We start from the raw sequence: 17,158 nt of genomic DNA, 5'->3' as shown, positions 1-17,158 counted from the left end.
ATTAAATCCAAAATTTAGTTGGGATTTTTGTTTAAATGGAAATGTTACAACATATCTCTTTGGTATGTTTGGTATTCAGAGTAAAACCAGCATAAATATACATTGTAGTAAAGCTTCTCTATATCTACATGAACTAAAATACACTACAGTGCAGTTTACTGTGTTTTTCAATTGCTATGTAAACTGTATGTCATTAATAACTTAGACACCAGCTGGCATGCCAAAAAAAATAAAAAAAATCTGTAAATGTGGCCTGATTCTGTTAATTCTGTTAATCACCAGTCTTCTTTGGCTTTTGAAGCATTTCGAACGTGTTCCAGATGTTCATCGCTTGCGTTTTCCTAGTCGAGTCTGGAGCGTAGCTGGCCAACACTAGTGGCTCGATGTTCATTATTGCAGACACGCATGGCTGTGATAAGCACTGGCACTGAGGCGTCAGTGTTCACCGGAAACACAAAAGAAACCCTCTGTTGTGAAAGACATAATCGAGCCGAATGCTCACGCTGTGCAATATCCCAAGCCTAATAAGTATGAAGTGTCCAGCTGTGATCCATTAAAGCGTGGCACTGACCAGCTCAACGCTGGATTCTCAGCCCAGATCCTACAGCTGGATAGCTTTTTCACCACTTTGAGTTTGAGATTATTTTTAATTAAAGATTCTTAGCTTAAAGCAACAGCTTGTCTTTTCTTTGTGATCTGTGCAGCCATGATTAGCACAAATTAAAACACTTAAACCTTGACCGTAACACAGCAGCATGCATGAAGACAATGAAAGCGTCAGTGGTACTCACCCTGTACCAAACGATCTCTCGCAATCTGCCGTCGGTCTTGAAGTTGCACTTCAGCGTCACCGTCTCTCCCACAACAACAGGTGGTAAGGGCTCTATTGTGACTGTTAAATACCCTGCAGAGCAGAACAAGGTGCGGTTAAAACAGTGTTCAGCGACACACACACTTGTACCACTTGTACCAGTGACCAGATGGCAGTGGCGTAATTCAGAGTTGGGTGTATTTAACAGACCGTGTGTACAACCTGTTCACAGCAACACATTCACAGAGCTGCTGTAAGCTGCTGATGTGTAAAGCTGAACTATTTCTTTTAATAATTGAGTCACTGATTTCTCATTTTATTTGAACAATCCATGAACTTACATTAATAAGTCATTAATAACATGAATGAGTAGCATGAAGACTCAATGACCAACAATGTCTTTTATTATCATTCTGAATTTTGAACATGTTGGGACCAGATGAAGGTTTATGAATAACAGATTCTCTGGTGTGGTCATGTAAGAGCTTTGTCTCCCTGGTGGCCAACTCAAAGAGAATGAGGAGCTTCATCATCAACCAAACAACTCCTAGAACTTTCTGGACTCATCTTCTTAACACACAAGTCTACTGGGCTTTTTTGCACAACATATATTTAGCATTACAAATATGAATTTGTTACACTATAATATAATATTTTCCCTATATACTTTCTTCTCTTTCACACCTATATAGATAATTCTATTTTTATTATAATTCTATTTGAAATTCTATTCTAGTATATTTTAATTTCTGGTATAATTTTATTTTTACTCTTTTCCTTATATTCTCTTATATTCTTTTTGATTCTATTTTTATGACATAGAAAGTGAAATAAAAATCATTACATGTCATACTGTACAGTGCAGGTGTATTTCATTAACTTTTTCACAAATGTCACTTGATACGTTGGAAGCATTGATGTCCTTTGCTGGTCTAAGCACAAACTTGGATCATTGAATCATGAGGCAAATTAACACAGAGAACAGAAACTCATAGGAAATACAAAACAATGATCAGAAGAAGGAGTAGCAATAAGTCAAACAAAACATGGCCCTGAATGAATCAACAGGCGAGACTTCACACTGACATTCTGAAAAAAATAAAATCCAGAAGCGTATTTTTCTTTAGAGAAGATTCTGCTAAAAGTACTTATATTTCAGCACCATGGATAGTTACATACATTTAAGATTAGGGAGACCAGCCAGACTGGTTCAGTTGAAGCTACAGCTTGACTGGGTTCCACTCCTGTCAGTCAAGAACAGGAACCTGAGGCTATCATGTGTACAAACTTAATAAAACTGGACAGGAAAAATGGCAGTTGAATAAGACGAACAGCACAACTGTTTCTTTCTTAGATTTCACCTGTTCATGTTTCATACCCATAAATCAACCCATTATTTAGTTATAGGGAATTGCATAATGAGATGAACCCTGAGAGGGAAAAAAAGAGAAAGGAATTACATTACCATTGAATAGATGGTAAATTGGATTCACAGGCATCTGTCTTGCTTTAAATGCTGTCAAGGCATGTATGCGCACATACCAGGGGAAACGTTTAGCTCACGTTAAAGTAAATCAATCTAAAGCTGAGAACGTTCTAAAAATAGCTTTGCAATCTTTGAGATTAGTCTAGGTGGCCTGAAAATATTAAACATCATGTCTTTTTATGTTTTGTTGAAATGAACTCATATTTAATATCTTGTACTGCTCTCTTGCTATCTCCTGGTGATTTATTATCTGGTTCTGTAGATACGCAATAGCCAGGTCTTTGGTTATACCAACAGGAAACATGGACAGGAAGTGGCATTGTGGAACATTCTGAAATCAAATTTTTTCTTTTGTTCATATTCTGTCACTAAGGGACAAAGAAACAATTGGACAGAATCTACTTTGCTTCATTAATTACAATCAGCATTGGACAGTTTGCCATCTGTTTAATTAGGCTTCAAAGTCAGTCAGCCGGCGGCATCTACACCCTATAAATTATGGGGGGGAAATGAAATGGACACTCTTTATACATGCTTAACTATTTATCCAAGAGCTGGAACAAAAAATGTTCATCTTGTGGTCAGGATGTTGTGAACCAAGTGGTAGCTCAGTAGTCGGCCTTCTAATCAGAAGGTCATGAGTTCAGTATTGCCAAGCTGCCACTGCTGGGCCCTTGAGCAAGGCTCTTAACCCTCAGCAACTCAGTTGTATGAATGAGATGAATGTAAGTGACTCTGGATAAGGGTGTCTGCCAAATGCTGTAAATGTAAATCAAAGGAGCACATGCTGTTTGGGGGAAGGAGGAATGATATACTCTTTCTAGGGCACCAAGTAGAATTATAAATGGGTTATATTATAGCATGTGCAATTTCAGCACCACAGACAGTTAAATATGTGTTATAGTATAGTGTGTACTATTTCAATACCATTTACATGTACATTACTGTATATATTACAATTTCCAAGACTTTTAATAAAGCTGCCAACACTTCAGATATTTCCGCACCATTGACAGTTAGACATATTGTATATGTTACAGTTCACAAAATGTCTAATAAATCTGCTAATAGTTTAAATATTTCAGCACCATGGACAGTTACATGTAATTTATATGTTACAGTTTACAATATGTCTAATAAATCTGCTAATAGTTTAAATATTTCAGCACCATGGACAGTTACACATAATTTATATGTTCCAGTTTTCAATAGGTCTAATAAATCTGCTAATAGTTCAAATATTTTAGCACCATGGACAGTTACATATACTTGCATGTATACAGTTTCTTATAATTTTGACTATTCTGATAATAGTACTTATCTTTCAGCACCATGGAGAGTTAGATATACTTATATCCTTTTGCCATTTTCACTTAAGAGCACTCCAATCAAAGCGCTATCCATCTTCATCTTCAACACACAACATATAGCCAGAGGTTTATGGACACCTGAATATCACATGCATGTGGTTCTTCCAATACTTTAAATGTGTAAAGGTTGGCGGGTCTGGTAATATAAAATAGTCTGAGCAAATGTCACTGGATATCATGGCAGTGTAATATTGCATAGGGAGGATAAAAGCCTACTCCTGGATATTTGTGAGATTTAGCAGCAAGCAACATTAGGAAAATAACAAACCAATATCAGTCCTGACCACTGCATAATTTGCATAACGATTATTATATTTTTTAATGGCAACATAGACACCACAGTTTCACAGCCCTATGGCATATTATCTATTGGTTCCCAAATCAGAAGGTTATGAATTCAGAGGGAATCCCACATACTTTTTTTGTATATTGACTTTATAGATTTGTGTTTGGACTGACTGCTGGTTGAGATTAAGTTTAGGGACCAGGGTAAGATGTGGGTTTGTGTTTGTACTACAAGCACTTCATGAATATGAAACCGAATCCCACTCCATTGCCCTTGCTTTTAAATTTCTCATGAGATTAGCTCTGGATATCTGTCTTTTCTCTGATTTGCTTTTGGTTTGTTCTGCAAAAACATTTCACACCTTCTATATGAATAAATATCCTAGCGCAACATCAGTATTTGATTATTACACTCTCATATGAGGTACAACAACAAAACACTTATAGAAAATAATTCCCACCTTTATCAAGTATAAATCCCTAAATCCCAAACCATAAGTCCAAGAGTATTTTATTCCAACATATAGCATGCCAATTTTCCAATCATTACACATTTTGTATATTAAGTATTGTGTTAATCGTGTTAGTGCTTGCATTCCATCAGTTATAAATAGTTTTTTTTTTATGGTTTTCTACATGCCATATAATTTATTTCCTTTCCATAAATTATCAGTGTTCTACAAAATACAGCAGTCTGTCATTGATTATTCCATTTATTCTCTTAAAGAAACTAATTTTTAAGAGTATTGAAAATTACTTTTGGGCTTCAACAAATAACATAGAATTACTTGTTACTATAGAAAGAGAATAAATGTATTGACATTTAGTGTTTCTGTGCTATATTATTTGTCAAAACTACTGTTATATTAAAACAATTAACACCTGCTGACCAATCAGAATCGAGAACTAAGCTGCACCATAGTATTACCCATCGTAATGGTACAATCCAGCATCTGTGGTTACAAACACAGAGCATTTGTGTTGCAGGCTAAATGGCTAATTTGTGTCTGTTAAAATGTGTCTGATTGTTGTTTAGGAAAGCGCAATTCTGTTGCTTTCCTGCTGAGTAAATTACTATCATTACAAAAGCGAGCATCTGTTTCCGGCATGTTGAATGGCATTTTTGTCAAAACAGAGACAGAGACGGATATGAACAAATCAAATATGTCCAGTTAGAGATGTAATACAGGTTGACAAATAATTCCCCAGTCTTCTAAGTAGGTAGCTATGATTCCACCCATTATGCAATCTTCACAGTGTCAGAAACATGGCCATGAGAAGTTTTAAATGTTAAAAGCCTTGACAAGCTTAGATGAGTTTCCTAATGCTCAGCATAAGATGGTAGAACAAGCATAAACACTCTATAAGTTAAGATGATATTTCAGAGAAATCGGAATATATGTTTGATTATTAGTCAACAATATAGCTTTTTTTTTTAAGAATATACAATTGTCTACATATATAAAGTCCAGATTATTATCAATCAGCTATATACATGCTTTGAGGAGAATTAAGACCTGTGAATTTCCATAAAAAGTAAATTAGTAACTAGAACTTTGGGGAAAAGTATGTTTCGTATGCATGTTTTATTTTGTGACAAAATTACCAGGTTGTTCCATTTTAGACAACATGGTGTAGAAATCAACATACAACCCAAACAGCACATTCATACAGACATGTTAAAAGCCTTTTACTCAATTTCAATTTCAGTGTTAGAATATTTACCTCCTTTCTGGAGTGAAATCTGACATAAATATTCATCATAGGTTTTTCCTGACACTCCACACAGAAAATAAATATATAAATATAATATTTTGGTGGTAGCTAATTTCCAATATTTTTCTTTATCCTCTGTGATTCCATTCATTTGTCTTGAGGGATGAAAGATTTTAATTGCCAACTACAGGCAGATACTCAGCAATTAATTTGTATCTGAAGTCAGAACAAATGTAGCTTAAATCCCTCTGAAGGAGCGCACCATTAACCTGAGCATTCGCTTCTGCAATTATTACATAATTATACTTAATATGCATGGATTAGCAGGAAGGCTCAAATTAAGTGTTTTCAGAACATGGTTAAATACAGCTTAAAAAAATAAAAGTTTTGAAACCAAATAAAGTCGTTTCCTTCTATTTGACTTTAAATTGTAAGGCGTGTTGTGGCAAATGACAAAGCTCTTCATCTTAGAGCTCCACAATCCAATGCATAGATAATGATAAAGTCATTGATTTTAGCACTATAGGCAGCTATTAAACTTTACAACTTCAGCAGCACAGAATATTAGATTATAGCGGTACACTTTCAGCACCAAGGACAGTTCCGTGTACTTATTAGAGTTTAGTTGTCACATATACATTACTGCACAGTGAAATTGTTTTTTTTTTTCCGCATATCCCATCACTGAGGGTTGGAGTCAGAGCGCAGAGTCAGCCATGATGAGCAGGGAAGGTTTAGGGGCCTTGTTCAAGGGCCCAATGGTGGCAGCTTGGCGGTACTGGGGCTTGAACCCCGATCTTCTGGTCAATGACCCAGATCCTTAAACACTTGAGCTACCACCACCCTCAATATGTCTGCTAAAAGTAGCACAATTACATATACAGTCATATATGCAGTTTCTAATATTTCTAGCTATTCTTCTAATAGTACTAATTTTTCAGCACCATGAACAGTTATGCCCATAGTTTTTGACAGGCGTAGCTCATTGACAGTGAATATGCAAATGTAAATAGGACTGCAAATGTGTTTCATTTTTGTCTGTGTTAGAGCGTGAAAATGAGAAGGTGCGATAGCAAATGTAAGGACTGCTATTGCTTGTATTTGCAACCGTGTTTCCCCTGTGAGTGCGCATCATTTAAGATGTAATTTTAATTCAGTTGCAAAACATATTTACACATATATTTACATACATTTGCATTTTCATGAACAACAACATATAATGGCTGCTAAAATTAGAATTCAAATGCATTCCATATTTAACAAGGTATGGTTTTCCCATATGGACCTTTTCATTTTGGTAGCCATTGTATGCTATTGCTCATAAAACTGCAACTGGACATATCCCATTATGTATTAAACTATGCACTCTTTCAATGGACATGCAACAAAAATACATGATTAATTAAATGTTTTCTAATAAGCATCTGAATAAAAAAAGTCTGGAATATTCTTCTGTAAATATAATTTTTGAATTTGAATTATAAATCATTTATTTCATAATTCACCACCATGGAAAGTTATATATACTTTTTAATATAATGATTTCAGCACCACATTACACTGAGACACACTCACACAACACACTTCACAACTTATTGTGAAACTTTTATTTATTTATTTATTTATTTTTACTTACTTACTTACTTATTTTCAGTTCCATTTATCTAGTGTGTTGACCAACATCCATGGATCTAAGGACCTTGCATTTCCTATGTTTCAGCACTTTATGCTGCAATGAAATATACATTAAACATTAGATATATTGCACTGTCTTAAAGCCATATTATTATAATCACTTTCACTGTCTCGAATCCATGGGAATTCACGAGCACTGAACCTTAAGCAACGCAGTTCCTCTGTCCATTTCACATAATATCCAACATGGGGATTAAACCCACCACCCTGAAATAAAGAGTATCCTGGTCTACTGAGCAGGTCAGACGAGTTCAAACCCGAGGAGATCTGTACATATCTACTTTGTCACAAGTAATGGAATATGTTCAAACAAGAATCTTGGTAATACAGTGTGTAAAACATGTACACAAATCCTTCTCAAAGGCATAAATACTAAATTTACATTCATTCTTGTAATGCAGTCCAGCCATTGATTAACTGTCAAGCTGTGCTTTTTTTATTCTGTAATTGACTAAAGCATAAACTTAGCTATATTTTCTAATACATTTTTGTAATTACTTGTCACTTTGTCATACAAGTGCTAATTATCCAAGATAAAATATGTTTTATACTTTCATTTATCATTTTTTTTATTTGTGCTACATTTTTCTAATGACTTTTCCTCATTATAAACATTTTATATATAGTAAATAAGATCGGATCTTATTTCGGATTAAACATCTGCGTCGATGTAAATAAACATTAATTTGCACTATGGCTCTGTTTCCCATCACATACCATAAAAGTAGGAAGAGCTGCATCTCTGTCTCTGGAGGTATTGGAATAGAGATTATTAAAATTAGCAAATGACACAATTACTAAAATTTGGCTTGTTTTGCTGTTGTGCATCTCTCACTGGACAAACAGCAAACCATAAGACAGTTTGAGTTTATTTAAAGGCAAATAAGCAAAACCAATGGTGCCAATACTTTAACCAGAATAAAGAGAGCATTGACAGATTTCACATAAGTCATGGAGAAGATTAGACACTGGGCTAAATGTCAGCAAGAACAAAACATTACGATGTCGTTCTAGTTACAGACCTCATCCTAGATGGCACTTCATCTCATTTTCTTGCATTCAGGTAAGCCTTTAGGGCACTGCGTCTTATTTTCCTCCACTGGAAGAGAACCTATTAGGGCACTTCATCATGTTTCCTTGCATGTACCAGCACCCTATAGGGCATTCCATCACGTATTCTCCAGTAGAAGAGAACCTATTATGGTACTTCTTCATGTTTCCTCACATGTAGGGGCACCACAGAGGGCATTTCATCAGATTTTTTTCACATCACTAGTGCACTTCATCATGTTTTCCCCACTGAAAGGGCACCCTAGGTAGATGTTCTATCCGCCATTAGTTCACCCTAAAGGGCTCTTTTACAGCATTTTTGTCCATGCTGGCACCAGGATACTGATGCACACTTTATTCTCCCAGTGACTGCACTATTCCTAGCTCCACCCAATCTCAGGACATTTTGCATGGATACTTAGATACAATTCAGTCACTTTCATAATGTCTATAATTAAAATTCCTATATAGATAAAAGTGAAATGAACTCATTTGGATTAAACTGTATATATTCTGTATTGTGTGCATTTTATTTATTTTATTTCATGAGAAAATACAGCAGTTTTCCCCTAAAAAGGAGAGGAAAGCTGCTTATAAGAAGATAAGTGAGCCTCAGTAAGGGCGTTTGAGTGCACCGACGTCTCCTGCTAATATTTCTGTTAAGCTCTTGTCAGGAACCGGATTCTAAAACTTTATAAATGTGTCAGTCTATGAGGAATGTCTGGGAAATTTTGTACATCTGACTGGCAGGCAGATAAGCTCCGACTCTGACACTCGAGGGAAATAAGACCAGCTGGATAAGAACAAATTCCTCCAGATGTGCAACAAGTGCATTGTCTCTTCTTTCTCTCACTTCAATTTCCATCAAATTTGCTAGAACGGGAAACATTAAGATCAACCAGATTATCAAATTGGTGAAAGTAATCCGTGACTGGATCGAGGTTCTGTAACACCCTGAATGGGATCCACTCGAATGCCTTATTACACCTTGATGTGCTGTTTAAGGAATCTTAATTGAATCATAACACTTCTGGGATCTCCACGTGACTTAAATGGATAAGCTTCAGCCAGAGAAGCAGGTCATTAACATGACTCAGAGCTCTTACACAAATCCCTTCTACTTAGCGCTCTCAGTCACAACCCTGAAAATTAACAAATCTGACAAAAACTTGAGCCCCACCGTGAAGTCCACATGCATTGTCTCTCTCACACTGATTTTATTTGCTCTGGTACAAACAGACATGCAGAGAAAGTAATATTTATATTAGCTTCCTAGCTTGTTCTAATTGTTATCGATCCCTGTAGTCAGTTCAGATCTCAGAGAGACTCCCAGACTAGAGGGATGGCTAGTTTATAGCAGGGTCAGGTTTAAATATTGGGAAGTGCTGACTCGATAGCGAGTTTCAATCCCAGTGGGACCAAGCTGCCATGGATGTGTCCTTGAGAAAGGCTCCCAACCATCAACTGCCCCCATTTTATTCTGTCTCAGTTATAAGTCACTTTGGATAAAAGCATCTCACTCTCTCTCTCTCTGTCTCTCTCTGTTTAGTTACACATACAGGCTACACATATGAGCAACTCCTGAGTCTCCAGTGATCCTGACCCCTTCTAACCCCAGGACCTGGCTGATCCATCCTGATGCCCTACTTCTGGTTGAAATCTTATCACTTGCCCTGGAGATACATGGGATTTCTGTCTGTACCACTTAGAAACCATGAAGATGGATTTGGGCTGCAATTGCCATGAACAATTTTGCATTCAAGTCTCCACAGTTGCTAAGTTCAAAAACATAGACTTCATGTTAAAACTAGAATGAATTTCCTGCTTGCTATATTACATAATTATCAAAGGCAAATGATTTATAATGACACTTTCCAGTGTTACCCAGGTGGCAATGGGTTTCCTTTTGAGTCTGGATCCTCTCAAAGTTTCTTCCTCATGCCGTCTAATGAAGTTTTTCCTTGCCACCGCCACATCTAGCTTGCTCATAAGAATTGGTGAATTGATACGTTTATCATATTTTCCCTAAATCTATGTTTCAGAATTCCTGTTTTGTGACAATGTTCAAAATTAAAAGAGCTATACAAATAAAACTGAATTGTATTGAATGATAAATATAACATTTCATTTAAACCCATTCTCCCGAACTTTTGATTATCCTTCACCATACTCTCTTTTCCACTACTATTATGTATGATAGATCACCGAGACATCACCATACCATTGCAGTGAAAATAGGCATACATACTGTACATTACAGACACGGCAGGTAATTGCTTGGGGACCTGAGTTTTGAGTGAACCCCCTGACGGCCAACACTGTCTATGAAAATGTCAAATCTCAAAGTGCAAAACTCCTCCAAACCCAGTTACTAATGTACAACACTATACCAGGAACCCTGGCCAGTGCAGTCTTGCATACTTGTGGTGTTGATAATCTACTCATGAAAAGATAAAATCATTTCTAGTAAGATTGTAATGTAACACATGCCCAAGGTCATTTGGGATTCACTGTGGAGCATGCAGAAGATAGTCTTTGGTAGTCTTTGTCATATATCCTTGACAGCTTAGTCTTTTTAAGTATATATAGAGTATAAAAACCAAGTTGCCTTTGTGATGGAACAATGCTTTATCCAACTGGTAAGCTTGATCCAGCCAAACATCTAGAACAATCTGCTATAGTGTACATTTTTTATAAAGGCCTCTGGGTTACACAAATACAATAAAGAAGGGGAAAAAATGCCAGGAAAACCCTTTTGTTGTTTCCAAGAATCTTCTATAGCAATGAAAATAAATCCCCACTATGTAAGCCAGAAACATATAAACAAATAGATATGCACTATGTTTTGCACCTTGCTGTTGCACAATGGGAGACCAACAAATCAACCATTCCAGACCTATCCATTACACACAGCTATTGGCATGCAAAGATCCGATGTTCTGCTTTCCTTACACTTTATGACCTTACAAAGGAATCAATGAAGACGCATATTAATAATTCCACTGCTAAAAATCCATAAACCATTTTTGTTCTTTGACCATTATTATAGAGAACGTACACGGAAATCTGAAAGCCAAAAAAAAAAAAAAAAGAAGTTTCACAAGCAAAAATTTCAATGCATGTGCATACTTCAGATGAAAGCACGATCATTTTAGGTGCTAGAAAAGCAAATCCATGTGCAGACAGAATACAGATATAGATTTCCTGTGCTGTAAAATTGTTCAAATAAAAATAACACTGTTTTAGAAGCTGTATTTGTGTGCAGCCCTCAGTGATGGAAATAGTATGAAATATGAAGCTCTGAAGCTTCAAGTCAGAAGCTTCCTCTGCTCGCTGCCTTGGTTCTGTATAAGCAATTCATGTAGCACAGCTGCAGCTGGTTCCTAGCTCCACATTCCTCAGCCACATTAAACAAAATTGAAGTGAAGACCTTTGAATTTGGCCTGAATCTGGACACACACAGCTGGATTTAGGGAATATTTAATAATAGAGAATTCAGAGGCATTCTTTGCTTCTGGTGCATTCACATATTTAGCATTCAGTCCAGAATCTGTGTTGTAGGTGGTTTTCACACTGGGCACGTTTACTGCAGTCCGAATCTGAGTATGATTGTTCCCCCACAACAGTGATCTAGTTCCAGACTCACTTGATTTTCTCAAATGCCCTGGTTCATTTGAGTTCATCTTATATTACATCATGCCAAATGCACATGGAGAACACAATCTGACTCACAATTTATTACTATTATTGTTATTATTATTATTATCATTGTTCCACTGCCACTCATGTTTGTGGACACAAATGATGTCAAAATGTCATCGGCTAAAACACTTTACTTCCTGAACAAGTGTGAACAGCTTTCGCTTTACCAATTTTCATGCACATCTGTGCTCTGATTCAGACTAAACTGCCAGTGTGAACGCCTCCTTTGTATCAGTATTCAGAACCTGAGTGCATTTACCTTCTCTTGCTTTAAACAGGAATGAATACAGGTCCAGTATGAGGTCAAGTATGAAATCAACAATAACCATGCCAAAATCGCTAAAAAAGACAATGATTTTTACTAGAAGTCATTTCCAGGAAACCTTCTGCAGTTTACAGCTGTTAAGTAACAACAGGAACTCAGTTGTTTTGTGGACTATAACACAGGACAACCCACCTAATTCCCACGTCGTTGATTATTTCCCTGTACCAGCACACCCCAAATGATTTATTCCAGGCTTCATTTCTGAATAATGAATTTAAGTATATTATGAGAGCAATCCCAGATCCCCATCCCTTCCTTCTCACTTCTCAGCTAATGTGTTTTTGCTTCACTTTATTTAATTACATGCAATATAGAACCGAATCAAAAACAACTGAAAAGTCAATTCCACTTTGATTCCAACTGGGAAAACAGGCTTGTAGGTGAGAATGTTCGCTTAGAAACCCTTCCATCGGAAAAGTGATCACGCTATCATTGGGAGATTGTGAGTTCAAACCCCAACAATGCCAGCGAGACCGGTTTTCTGTGTTGTCTAGGTGGGAGATGGAATACCCTCTTTCTTCTGTCAATCACAGCACCACCAGGCAATTCTTGTGATCTATGAGCTCAGGTATGTGGAAAAGACTGGACAGAGCTTGGGAATTAGCCAAGAGCAAATTGTAGAGAGAATTCAAAAAACATTTGAAATGTCTAATTAATACCCTTCTTAATCTAAAACATACGGGTGGGTTTGGGCTTTGCCTCAGATATTACTCAGAGGTCCTTAATTTAGGAGAGCCTGGTGTTGGAACAGCCAATTACCATCTTTGCTGATAAGGTCTCAGGGCTTGCACTTCAGATTCATATTGACTTTACTGCTAAATGCACCCACGGTTTGATTTCAGCTCCGCAGGTGTGTGTTACATCATGCATGGTGTCTCTATGATAGGGGGTAATTTAATCACCCTAATGGAGCGGTGGTGCGCCAGTCATTTCTGTCCCGCTGCTGTAATATTGCGTTCTTGTAGAGTGGAAAAGTAATGAGCACATGGCTGGTGAGCAGGGCTTTCTAAGTTTAAGGCATCTACAGTACTGACGGTGCAGTGGGTATAATAAGTAAGTACACCTGCTCTGACTCCTCCACTGTTGGACAGAATATTGAATATTTACAGATACACAGCAGGAGAGATGCAATGGACTGAGAAATAGAGAGCAGAGCTGCTTGCTCACTCTAATTTATTTGGAAGCAATGCTATACATTTGTTGTTTTTTTGCAATACCTGGGATCTCCAAAGAAAAGTAACAAAACGAGTACGCAATAGTGTATGCTGTTTATATAATTTTTATTTTTAATATTTAAAAAAAAATTCTAAGAAAAGAGAAATAAGAAAGAACATAAGAGAAGAGAAGAGAAGAGAAGAGAAGAGAAGAGAAGAGAAGAGAAGAGAAGAGAAGAGAAGACAGGACAGAGCAGGGCAAGGCAAGGCAAGGCAAGGCAGGACAGGGAAGGGAAGGGAAGGGAAGGGAAGGGAAGGGATGAGAAGAGAAGAGAAGAGAAGAGAAGAGAAGAGAAGAGAAGAGAAGAGAAGAGAAGAGAAGAGAAGACAGAGCACAGCAGGGCAGGGAAGGGAAGGGAAGGGAAGGGAAGGGAAGGGAAGGGATGAGAAGAGAAGAGAAGAGAAGAGAAGAGAAGAGAAGAGAAGAGAAGAGAAGAGAAGACAGAGCAGGGCAAGGCAGGGAAGGGAAGGGAAGAGAAGGGATGAGAAGAGAAGAGAAGAGAAGAGAAGAGAAGAGAAGAGAAGAGAAGAGAAGAGAAGACAGGGAAGGAAACGAAAGGGAAGAAAAGGGAAGAGAAGAGAGGACGGGGCAGGACAGGGAAGGAAAGAGAAGAGAAGAGAAGAGAAGAGAAGAGAAGAGAAGAGAAGAGAAGAGAAGAGAAGAGAAGAGAAGAGAAGAGAAGAGAAGGCAGGACAGGACAGGACAGGACAGGACAGGAAAGAGAAGAGAAGAGAAGAGAAGAGAAGAGAAGAGAAGAGAAGAGAAGAGAAGGCAGGACAGGACAGGACAGGACAGGACAGGACAGGACAGGAAAGAGAAGAGAAGAGAAGAGAAGAGAAGAGAAGAGAAGAGAAGAGAAGAGAAGAGAAGAGAAGAGAAGGCAGGACAGGACAGGAAAGAGAAGAGAAGAGAAGAGAAGAGAAGAGAAGAGAAGAGAAGAGAAGAGAAGAGAAGAGAAGAGAAGAGAAGAGAAGAGAAGAGAAGAGAAAAAACAGGCAAGAGTAAGAGAGAGACAAAAATAAATACAAAGCTAAAAATATCAATGATTTAAATTACTCTCTGGCTCATTCACTATCCTGCTGAACAAAAGAGGGAATCTTAACTAAAATTCTAAACTAAAGTGTGAAACATTCAGAGCCTCAGGAGCATTAGAAGTAGGTTAGACATACACACATCTCCAAATACCATATACACAATTCACATAGGTGTAAAAAAAAACACTGAAGGATGAGCCTTCCAGACTAGCAAAAGTCTGTCAGCAAATGAATCATTTAGTAAAGTGACTCTCTGAATGAACAAACATGAATGAAACATGGAGTAGATATTTTACATATGAACAATAAAACTTTTCAGAGCAAAGGAAAATATAACATTACATTTCTGGCATTTGGCAGATGCCCCTATTAAGAGCAACACACAATTTATCTAATTTTAAACAACTGAGCCGTAGATGGTTAAGGGCCTTGCTCAGGGGCCAGCAGTGATAGCTTGGTGGACCTAGGATTTGAACTCACAACCTTCCGATCAGTAGTCCAACATCAATATATGGCAAAAAACCAATTATAATCCACATATATTTTTTACTTTTATACTGTAGCATAGATAGATAGATAGATAGATAGATAGATAGATAGATAGATAGATAGATAGATAGATAGATAGATAGATAGATAGATAGATAGATTATTGATCCCAGAGGAAAAACAAGCGTCCAGTAGCACCATACAGAAAGGCAAGATTATCACAACACAGTGACCCATATACATTATAAACCTATGTTACACAGTAGCATTGTCTATAAGGCACAGCAATGTCTGTGTGTAGTTAGTGCAGGTTCTAGCAAGTTCTGTGCAAGCATTAGGGTGAAAGAAAGAAAAAAAACAGCTTGTTCGACATGTTTAGCTAGCTAGCCAATCCACACACCACAAATTGAACCATTTGGATGGGAATTGTGAATGAACTGAGTCATTAGCATTAGCTCTTCAATGGTGCAATCAGATACAATAAGCAATAAGCTTCATTTCAGCCAGGCTGCACACCAAACCCAGAGACTGGGAACATCAGGGCTCCTTCATTCGCCTTAAATCACAGCTGAAACTGTAAAATGTCAACAGTGTATTTGAAATGTGTTTTCAAATAAAAAATGTTCTTGGGTTATCACTCAAGTGCTGGGGAAACAACAGCGGCGTGATGTGCCTTTCATAGTGTATGATTTTGGCAATGGGCTACTTCCTGTTTATTGCTAACTTATACAGGACCAACCTTGTGGTCCTATAAATGCGAGTGCAGTAAACCGGATTAAATAAATAAACCAGAACCTTTTCAGCCTGTACATGTGGACTCTCAGGTGTCTGGATGTCTGTCACAGTCTGTTGTTTGCTATGTGTTCCGAAAAACCTGGTGTTGGAGCTATAAATTTTAATATGAATCGACAAATTAGAATAAGAGACGGCAGGACATACTTGTTTGACAGCTCATAAGCCTGTAGGATGAAAAGGGAAAAAAAAAATATATAAATAATATTTAACTATAAATAAATAAATAAATGCAATTAAACTATTGATATTCTAAATATTACATTATAAATCAGTGAGCAAATAAATACTGAAAAAAATGGGGAATATGTAAGGCAGAAATTCTTCAAGACTGAAATATATATATATATTTGTTATTTTCTTTCTTCTGTCCTCTGTAAAAAAAAAAAAAATGTCTATGGTGATGCAATCACTATTTGGTATCAACTCCAAACCACACCAAGCCAAAAATAAGCACTGGCTCAGTTTACAGGGCTGAAAAATAAATTATTGATGACATTCCTAAGGACGTTTTATATTCGTCTCATCTTTCCAAGTCTATGAATCCTTGGAGACATGCTGGGTGCTTTGTATCGCTGCACATTTTACAAGTTAAATGATGTAAAATATAATGCCATAATTTCATACCATATAAAAGACCCAAAAAAGGATTTTGAATAACATGTGAAGGTTTATGTTTATCAGAGTGAAGAATAGATGAATAGATTAGGGTGTGTTTGCAATTACAGCTTCGCTTTCCAGTTTTATAGCACCTGAGGACTGATTCAAAAAGTCTAATGTGTACAGACAGGATGTTACGAGTCTCTAAATAACATCAGAGAAATGGAAAGCTACTGATAGAAGGTGAATAAGCAACTCTGACGGAGATCATAACTATCCAGTTCCCCTGGACCTACCAATCTGAGGATCTCAGCATCTCATCATCCTGCCAGGCACTTAAACAGGTGTCCAGATGCATTGTGGGACTCTGCACCTCTGAGTGCATGCCACTGCAGAGAGAGCACCTGGCCCTCTGGTGTCAACATGCTGTTCACAGCACACATCAACAAGGCTGCCGTACCGTCTGCTGCCAATCAGAGACTGCAGGCGTATGTGCTGTGGGCTTCTGCTATCATGAGTGTCAGGTGGAAGACAGATGCAATATCTGAAGACCAAATGGCCCGAGTAAATCTGTTCAGGAGCGTCTGA

General features: G+C 37.3%; 1 protein-coding gene across 1 annotated transcript in view; it reads right to left on the bottom strand.

Moving 5' to 3' along the window:
* Nucleotides 1-17,158, bottom strand: part of igsf21a (immunoglobin superfamily, member 21a) — a 293,873-nt gene that overhangs the window by 184,861 nt on the left and 91,854 nt on the right. The window contains exon 2 of the mRNA XM_058372829.1: nt 792-904. Coding sequence (XP_058228812.1) covers nt 792-904 — 113 coding nt within the window. The remainder of the gene's footprint in view (nt 1-791; nt 905-17,158) is intronic.

This window comes from Hemibagrus wyckioides, linkage group LG21 (assembly GCF_019097595.1).
Source record: "Hemibagrus wyckioides isolate EC202008001 linkage group LG21, SWU_Hwy_1.0, whole genome shotgun sequence".
NCBI lineage: Eukaryota > Metazoa > Chordata > Actinopteri > Siluriformes > Bagridae > Hemibagrus > Hemibagrus wyckioides.
The sequence above is the reverse complement of the archived record's forward strand: the minus strand, read 5'-3'. Positions and strand labels throughout refer to the sequence as shown.